Below are 9,268 nucleotides of genomic sequence, written 5' to 3'. Positions count from 1 at the left end.
CTCCTCCCCCTCCTCCTCCCCAGCCCTGCTCGCATTTATCAGGTCCTTAAAGACGCTCCGGACCAGGGCCTTGTCCTTGATCGACCTCGTTGCTGGCCTCGCACGTCCCTCAGCTATTCTGGGCTTCCTTCAAACCCAGCGCGGAGGCGTCACTGGGCGGCGCGGGGACAGTGTGGCTGAGCAGGAGGGACTGGAAGGGCCCGCACTGCCCTACATCTTGTTGCCTCTGCGTGTGGGAGTGAAGGGCCCTTTCCGTCTCTGGGTCAGTGACAGGCAGAGAGAGCAACCCCAGAATGGGTTTAACGGGCAGTTTGTCACTGCTTTCCAGGTGACAAGGGAACAAAGCTCTCACTCTCCGGCCCCTCGCACTTCGCTGCCTGTGGGGCGGCGTTCCTGCCCAGGCGTGGGTACATCCGGGGTCAGGAACGGAGGCTGCGGGAAGAGAAACGTAACGCTTTCCAAACCGTTTCCCTTGGGCTTTGTCGGTGATTGGATTCTGCTAAATGACAGCGTACGGGCAACAGGCACTTCCTCTGCTTTTATCTGTCCACGTTCACGGCATGTCCCGTGGCTCAGGACCATAAAGTCACCCGGATGTGGTTGCAGCGACTGCCTCCTCGCCTGCACCTGTGCAGCCGGGTCAGGTCCCTACCATCACCCGCAGTCCTGCCGTGTGCACCGTCCACTCCACTGGCAGACGGCCATCTGTCGCTCTCCGGAATTGGAGAGAGCTTGCCGATGGTGTGGGGTGGCCCTCAGTGAGCGAGACAAAGGGCGGCGGCCACGGTCCTCGGGCCTCCCCACCTGACCCGGCGCCGCCCAGGCCCAGGCACCCGGAGCTTTCCCCCAGGGCGGGCCCCTTACTTCTCTTTTCAAGACGTAGGGGGGCATGTCCTCTGGGCTCAGCTCACAGAAGCCCCCCAGCCTTCCCCAATTTTAATCTCCCGGCTCTGCAGGCCCTGAAGCCCAAGCTCTGCTGTCCTAGAAACGGGAGGAGCTGGGAGGAAGGGTTATTGCCGATGGTGAGAAAGTGAACAGTGTGGGAGGAGGAAAAGGGAAGAAAGGACCCGGCACCTCTGTACAGCCCTGGGCACAGCGCGTACAGAGGCCAGGGTGGCAGCTCCTACGCAGCGCCCTCGGGGGCCACGGGAGAGGGTCGCGGGGACAGGGTCACGAGCGGCTGCTCCTGGGCTTTGTGCAGGGCTGTTCCGCAGAGCAGGCGGCCCCCTCGCCCTCGCGCTCCCAGGGCTGCGCCTGCTGACCCCGTTCCCATGTTCCTACCACAAACGGATGCAGGCTCCCTGGGCGAACTCTCCTGGGGCCTCAGCTCTCTCCCGGCACCTTTTCCAAGGCTGCTCTCCACCCCAGGATCCTAAAGAAGATTCCTCAGAGGGTGCTGGGGCCCCAGCCCAGAGATGGGCACCCCTGATGGTGAGGGGGCGTGGCCCACAGCAGGGCAGGCCTGAGCAGCCGGGAGGAACACGTGAAACCCGTTTCCCCGTGGGGGGACACTGAGCACTTAGCTTCCTCCTTCTTGGCGTGAGTTACAGACACTGCCCGGCTGGCACGGCCCTTGGAGGCCAGGGGTCTTGGACTCAGCTCCTCCCAGTGCAGCTTTAAGGTTCCTGTGCCTCTCTTCCTCTGCTTTTATCTGTCCACGTTCACGGCACGTCCCGTGGCTCAGGACCATAAAGTCACGCGGATGTGGTTGCAGCGACTGCCTCCTCGCCTGTGCCCCACGTGCTGCTAGAAGAAGCGTTTCCATAGGCCCATGGGAGGGTGCAGGACTGTAGAAAGCTTGTTTCTGTGAATTAGCCTGAGTCTCCAAGGTCCATTTCCCTCTGTCCCGCCACGGGAGAGGTGAAGCTGTGGCTTCAGTCTGGCCGGAGTTACTGCGTTGTCCAGAGCTCCCGCCCCACGTGGGGGCGCAGTCCAGCCCAGCACCAGCTGGGTCCCCACTGCAGCTCATCAGACCGTTGCGTGGCTATGGAGGGAACATGGGCAGGAGCAAAACCAAGGAACCAGAGAGCCAAGAGCCAGGTCGCCAAGAGCCCGGAGAGCCAGCGCCTTTGTCTAGGGATTATGTATTCCCACGGCTGGCGTTGGCCCTCAGCTCTGTGCCCAGGGTGATGGACAGGCATCCTCCCCTGTCATCCCGCTTCACCGTGCCTGTGTCCATCTCCCCGTAGTTGGGTCCCTTCCCCGGTGATCTGCGGGGACCGGGCCGTGGGTCCCTGGGGTGTGAAATTGCAGCTACCTGTGAAGCTGCCCAGATGGCCACGCTTGCAATGTCTGGCTTCCCCTTTGCTCCTTCCTATTACTAATAACCAGCTGATTACGTGGCGTCTCTTCCTCTCCCACCTGCCGCTGCGGCCCTGGCGCCATTCGTTGCCTGGCGTTGGCGGCACTTCCCAGGACCCTGCAGCTGCGCTTGGGCTTCGTGGTTTGTGCACTGGGAACTGAATGTGCCCTCAGCGGGCTTGGGTGCTCCTCGGAGCGTTCAGAGCACCCAGGGGAGGGTCCTTCTTAAGTAACTGCCACCCGTGGCTCCGCCCCCGCAGTGCGGTGGGGTGGGTGGAGACGTGGAATGGCACTGTGCCTAATTTGCTGGTGGCCGATGGTTCCTGCATGGCCCTGGCTTATACGTAAGTGAACATTCATTAATGTAAAATGACGTTGGAATGGAACATCCATCTAGTTGTGTTTAGGAGGCAGAGCTAAGTGGGGGGCTGTGTATGTGCTGCGGCCGTGGCAGCGTGCACTCACAGGGATAATAACGATTATTTGCTCTTTGCTGGTGCGCCATGCCCCCAGCTCAGTGGCTACTGCCACTGCTTTTGCAAAGGTTCATTGAGTAAGAGACCAGCTGGAGGCCACTCAGTAAGGGGCTGAGTGCAGAGGCCTTCAAACTCGCTGGCCCATTAGACCTGGCCTCGCTGGTAAACAGAAAACGGATCAGGAGGCAGGAGCCCTGACTCCAGTCCTCGCTCAGCCACAGACTCCTGTGTGGACAAAACACCATCTCTCTGGGCCTCAGTTTCCTCACCAGTCGTGGAAGAGCCAGTGCAAATCTCCCAATTATGTGGCCTAAGTGAATATTGGAATATGGAACGTAGACAAGTCCCATGACTTGCTAATGTATGCATCTCCCTCAGAACTTCATTCCCCCCATGGCTTGACCTGAGTTTGACCTTTGGATAGTAAGATATTAAATAAGAGAGTCGTTTCTGTATATTTCATGCTTTATTTGCTGCAGAGGGATTTGCTGGGGAGCGGGTGCCCTGCTCCCAAGCCCAGCTGCCGGCCATGCAGCCCTCCATGGAGGCTCTCAGCGGCCAGTTCTCCCAGGAGCAGAGCGGAGGTCACTTGGCTGCTGGAGAAAATCAAGGTTTGCAGCTGAGTAGTGGCAGCAGGTCCCCGGGAGCTTATGAAACCACCTTCTAAAGTTGCCTGCACCCCAGGGAGGAGGGGCACCCCCCAGGCGTTTGGCCAGCTCAGCCAGCCCCACCTCTACCCTCTCTGTAGCCTGGGGCAAGTCATTTAGCCTCCCTGTCCTTTACTGCCTTCCCTGCTCCTGGGACCGTGAGAAGGAATTAGTGGCTGTTTGTCACAGAGACCTAGCTTTGCCCAAGTAACTGGGGCGACCTTGGGCTGGGCAAGGCCAAATGGGGCTCAGGACTGCGATTTGCAGAACGATGAACACAATGCAGGCTTGCGGCCAGACTGCATTGTTTTCCTCAGAGTAACCAGCAGCTCAGTGGGGTTTTGAACCAGGGAGGGCTGGTGGGTTGTCACCAGAAAGGTGTTTGGGAGGCGGGCCTGAGCCACTGTGGGAGGTGCCCTGGCTGGGGGCTGGGCTCCTGGACGCCACAGCCATCAAGCCTCCTCCACGCAGGGGAGGGCACGCTTGTGGGAGAAAACAGCTCGTTCTCAGGTGCAAAGCAGGAAAGCGAATTGCTGTCCCCAAACCCTGCTCAGACCGCTCGCTGGCTCCTGGAATGCTAACACGGGTGGGTGGTGTCAGTGCCGGAGACGCCGCCCTTACCGCTCTGGGTGGGCAGCACTCGCTCAGCAGCCCTTCCACGGCGGCCGGTACTTTTCCAGCTGCCTGGAGTTCATCCTCATTTCAATTTCCACGGGAGCAGTGAGCTGTGAAATAGCAGAGTTAACAAGGAGGGAGAGGCGGAGAGGGAGAGAGGGGGAGTGCCGAGGACCCCTGGGTGCCCTGTGGGCGCCCCACTGCTCGGCCCCACCCTGCCCATCCTCTGGGATCCTCTGGGCTTCCAGGGCCTGCTGGGCACTCTGCCCCCTCTCCCCCCGCCCCCCGGTCTAACCAGGGGGCTGGATGCTGGAAGTTGCTGAGACCTGGGAGGAGGATCAGCACACCTCCTCTGGGGGAGCTGTCACAGGAGGGGTGGGGCTGGCAGGACTCTCCTGGCTTTTCATGTGGGGGACACACACCTCTCCTTCTCCTGAGGCTATGCCACCACGCACCAGGTGTCACCCTAAGTCCTTCAGCATATTATTATTACGCCTCTTGGTAACCCTATGATGTAGAGACCATTAGTGTCCCCATTTTGCAGATGAGGAAACTGAGGATGAAGTGGTTGAATAACTTGCTTGAGGCCACACGGGTACTAAGTATCGAGGAATAAAATGGTAACCCAGCGGGCCTGTCTCCAGGGTCAGTGCCAGTGCCTACCAGGCTCTACTGCTCTGGCACTCTGGGGACAGTGAGCCCCTAGGGCCCTGTCTGGAGACTCATCTCGCTGTCACCCCAGAGCTTCCTGGTTCACTGGTCTTGCTGCCAAACCAGCTCCCACCTACACCGGCTCCCTGGGGCTGGGAATGGGCTCGGATGCTGCAGGGCAACCTTGGGCGGCCTGTGTGGGGCTCAGGTCCAGCCCGGCCTATGCTGTCCCCTGGCTGTGGCTGTCCTCCAGGCCTCAGTTTCCTCTGTAAAGGGAGGAGGCGGGCTGGACGATCCATAGGGCCCCTGGCCTGCCTAGCATGGTTCCAGGGAGGTGGACAGGGGACGAGAGGTGCCCCACCCCCGTCCCCCAAGCCTTCTGGATGTTACATTGGCTGTAGCTTGTGCCGTGGAAACCTCAATGGGTGCCTTAACTCTGCCCCCGGTGCTTGGAAGAGGGCAGCTCCGAGCCAGCCTCCCTTCACCAGTGGAAGGACTCACTCCCGTTCCCTCCTCAGAGCCCAAGGAACCCCATGCGGGGCCACAGCACCAAGATGAGCCTCTGGGCTACATGTCGGACCTCACTGTGTGGGGACAGCATGCTGTGTGACCTAGGGGGCGGGAAGATCACGGCCAGAGTCCGGGGGAGGCGGGAGGCATGGAGTCCAGCCCATTCTCCCCGACCCTGGGTGACCTTGGCAAGGCCTCACTCGTCTCCTCCCTCCCAGGCCTCCACAGGGAAGTGCTCACGCTCAGTCCGGGGGCCTCTCCCTTCTGCATCTGCCTGCGCCGGTCATCGGCCTTGCCCTGTCCCGGCTTGAATTCCATCTAATCGCTGGGGACTCCCACGTGATGTCTCAGCCCTGGCCTCTCCTGAAGTGCCCACTTCACTTACCCACCTGCCTGCATCATCTCCACCAGATGCCAACAGCATCTCAGTTTACAGGCCTCTGACCTCCTGACCTTCCTCTTGTCACCCTGCAGCCAACCACAGACTTCACCGTCCCGGGGTGGCAACTCCATCCTTCTGGTGTCCCGGCCAAAAAAGGGTTTTCTCTTTTCCCCTTTCCCACATCCCATATCCATTCTTTCAGCAAGTCCCGTGGGCTTCTACCTCCAAAATATTTCAGAATCTGACTCCCAGTCAGCAGAGTGAAGGCCACGTCCAAACAATGGCCCATGACGTCCACATTCTGCATCATCTCCCTCTCTCTCCCCTGCCTCCTCTGCTGCAGCTCCTCCGGCCTCCTCGCTGTTCCCTGGATGCACCAGGCCCACTCCTGCCCCAGTGCCTTTGCACTGCTCTTGCTTCTGCCTGGAATCTCTTTCCCCAAACATTCCTTCAAGCCTTTGCACTAATACCACCCAATCATGAAGCCCGCTCTGCTCACCCTATTTACATTGCAGCCGCCCCCTTCCTTTCCCTGCTTTGTTTCTCTGTAACACTTATCCTACCTGCCACGGGGCACAGTGGGCTTATTATCTGGCTCGAGGAATGTTGCCCGTCATGGCATCTGTTTCTGGTCCCCCATTGGAGTCAGGGTGCCAGGAGGGCAGCCGACATGTCCGTTTTGTCTACCGCTCTATCTCCAGGGCCCAGAACCGGCCATACACACAGAGGGCTCGGGGGTATTCATGGTCAGAATACATGAGCGTGAAACTACAGTTGTGCTGGACACAGTCCAGGCTCGCTGGCCCGGACAGTCTGGATCTCCTAACCTGTTGCTGAAGGTCTGGGCCTGGGTCTTCACACAAGCTGTCTCGGATCATCTCTCTCCTGTCGGGGCCTACAGCTCCCCCCTGACAGTCTCCTGCCTTCCCTTGTGCTGCCCAGAGTCAAGTCCCTGCTTGGGACCCCCAGTGGCCCTGGCCCAGCAGGCTTTGTGGCCCTGTTACCTCTCAGGCCCCTGGCCTTGAAGACTGCACACCCACCAGGTGCTTCCTGAGCAGGGCCTCCCTGTTCCTGCCCTTGCTCTCATGGAGGGGCTCCTCCTCGTCATTCAGGTTTCAAAGGCAATGCCACCCCCTCCGAGAGGCCTTCCCTGACTGCCCCGTCCAATCCCACTCTCACTCTCTGACACTCCTTCACTCGGTGCCTGAAACGGTGCACTGTCTTGTGTCGGGGCCTGCCTCCCCACCGCATGGGGCTCACTACTGGACCCCTGGCTTGCTGCTGAGCCCTGGCGCGTCCGGTGGCTGGCCAGGGATGCCCACCAGGTGTCTCTGCATTGGCCGCCTGTCCACTCACCTTGATAACTTGGTTGTCTTCCTCCTCGGTGAGCTCCTCGGGGTCCAGAGGACCCACCTCTTCAGACTGCTGCTGTTCGCCCAGCGATTTCTTTTGCTCCTTGTTCCGCTCCTTTTCCTAGGGGGCAGAGCACAATGGCACCAAACCCGCCCTCCCTCTCCTCCCCAGATGGCCCTCGCCTGCTTCTGCCCCGGGTGCCGATGGCCCAGCTCCCTCAGGCCACAGCCCCCTTCTCCCGTGCCTCCTGCACGAGTCGCAGACACCGTGGCCCAACACTGGCCCTCGAGTTGTCCACCAGCAGGTCAACTTGCAGAGGAATCTGCTCCTTTGAAGTTCAAACATTGCACCCAGATTGTTCCTGTTAATTAAGTTAAAATGCTGAAAATAATGGCTGCCCTGCATGCATATTAAGTGTGAAAATGTGTTTTTCTTAGCAGAGAACCTATAAAAAAGGTGGGAGACAGCCTAGCCTGTAGGGCGCCAGGGGGGCCAAAGCTGGAGTCCCTGGGAGGGGATTTATAAGAGGGAAGACAGGGAGATGACTGATGGAGGAGGGAGCTTGCAGCTTCTTCATATAAACCCCGGAGCCGGGCAATTGCAGGGAGCAAGACCGCAGAACAGGTTCAAGACAAGCGTCCTGTGGTTGCCGTTTTGCTAGTTTATGTTCTACTGAGTTTGGCTCTTTCTGTCCAGCCCCCATCTTGCCTGGCACCCCACTGGCCAGGCCCGAGCACTCAGACCAGACCCCACTGCACTCTGGCCCCTTAACGGCACTCCTGGGGTTCAGCTCGGGCCTGCCCTGGCGGGCGGTTCTAGAACCATGGTCATCTTTTCTGGAGAGGGACCGGGTGAGGGAGGTGTGTCCCTGAAGGAGGGGTCGGGGTCCAGCCTTGGCTCTGCAAGGGCCGCTGTGCAGGGACGTGGATGCCTGTCCGGGACAGAGGGTGCAGACACAGAAGCCGGCCCCAGGGCCACGCGACCTCCCAGAGAACAGGGAACTGACTCTGGTGTTTGTCCCTAGCGGGGCCTCGGCCTCAAACGGGCAGGAGGTGCCAGTTCCATTTCTTTATCTCCTGGGGTGAAAGAGAACCCCATGTTGCACGGGCACTCAGAACCCCGTGTCTAAAGTGAGTCACTGGAGTTCCATTTCTTTATCTCCTGGGGTGAAAGAGACCTGCGTCGCACGGGCACTCAGAACCCCTGTGTCTAAAGTGAGTCACTGGGCCCTAACTGGTTTGGCTCAGTGGATAGAGCATCGGCCTGCAGACTGAGGGGTCCCAAGTTTGATTCCGGTCAAGGGCATGTACCTTGGTTGTGGACACATCCCCAGTAGGGAGTGTGCAGGAGGCAGCTGATCGATGTTTCTCTCTCATAAACGTTTCTAACTCTCTATCCCTCTCCCTTCCTCTCTGTAAAAAATCAATAAAATATATTAAAAAAAAATAAAGTGAGTCACTGGGCCTGGCCAGTGTTGCTCAGTGGTTGAGCCCCGACCTATGAACCCAGGAGGTCAGGGCGCATGCCCGGGTTGCAGGCTCAGTCCCCAGTGTGGAGCGTGCAGGAGACAGCCGATCAATGATTCTCTCTAATCATTGGTGCTTCTCCCTTTCCCTCTTCCTTCCTCTCTGAAATCAATACAAATATATTTTAAAAAATAAATAGAGTCACCGGGAGACAGTCCTGCGGCCCAGCTGTCCTGCCGCCTGGTGTCACCTGGGCTCTAAGAGAAGGAGGCCTTGGCCGCTGCTGGACGTTTGCCCACTGGGGCCCCGCCTGCTCTCCCAAGGCTCAGTCTCACCTGCCCCCAGGGCTTCCCAGGTGCCAGCCCAAGTGCCTCCCCTCCTGGGACTCAGCACTAAGGACAGGGCACCGACTGGGCAGTTAACCGGCTAGTGACTTCCCCACGGGTCTGTCTTGGCTCCCAGGCTGGCTCCTGAAGACGGAGGGCTTGGGCTTCCCCGTACGTCTCCCTGTGCGCCGGCCTCTCACCCAGATGCTGAGCGAGTGGGCACTGACGTGGTAACTGGAGGCTCCTCGGGAGGTGGGTGGCCGGGTGGGAAGAGATGCCTCCCTGACACTGAGTGGCACTAGACGAGGAGAGGCCAGGGCGGCGCTGGAGCTTGGTCCCGGCCCCCATGCTGTCCCCGTGCCACTGGCAGAGCTGATCAAACGCTGGTTGACTCTAGACCTAACTAACACCTCTTCAGTGCGAGCAGGGCTGTGTCACCTGGGCCACGGTAGTGGGCACTGGGCGGTGGGCACTGGGAAGTGGGCACTGGGCGGTGGGCACTGGATGGTGGGTACTGTGCAGTAGGCCACCGGTCGTGGGC

General features: G+C 59.6%; 1 protein-coding gene across 1 annotated transcript in view; it reads right to left on the bottom strand.

The window, feature by feature from the left end:
* Nucleotides 1–2,080: 2,080 nt before the first annotated feature.
* The window catches only part of MLN (motilin), a 7,670-nt gene continuing 482 nt past the window's right edge, over nucleotides 2,081–9,268 (bottom strand). The window contains 4 exon segments of the mRNA XM_015567455.1: nucleotides 2,081–2,197; nucleotides 4,046–4,095; nucleotides 4,098–4,149; nucleotides 6,939–7,055. Coding sequence (XP_015422941.1) covers nucleotides 2,081–2,197; nucleotides 4,046–4,095; nucleotides 4,098–4,149; nucleotides 6,939–7,055 — 336 coding nt within the window.

The sequence above is a fragment of the Myotis davidii genome, unplaced genomic scaffold (genome assembly GCF_000327345.1).
Source record: "Myotis davidii unplaced genomic scaffold, ASM32734v1 scaffold4, whole genome shotgun sequence".
In the NCBI taxonomy this organism is placed as follows: Eukaryota; Metazoa; Chordata; class Mammalia; order Chiroptera; family Vespertilionidae; genus Myotis; species Myotis davidii.
Note: the sequence above shows the minus strand (reverse complement) of the source record. Positions and strands in the feature narration are given on the sequence as shown.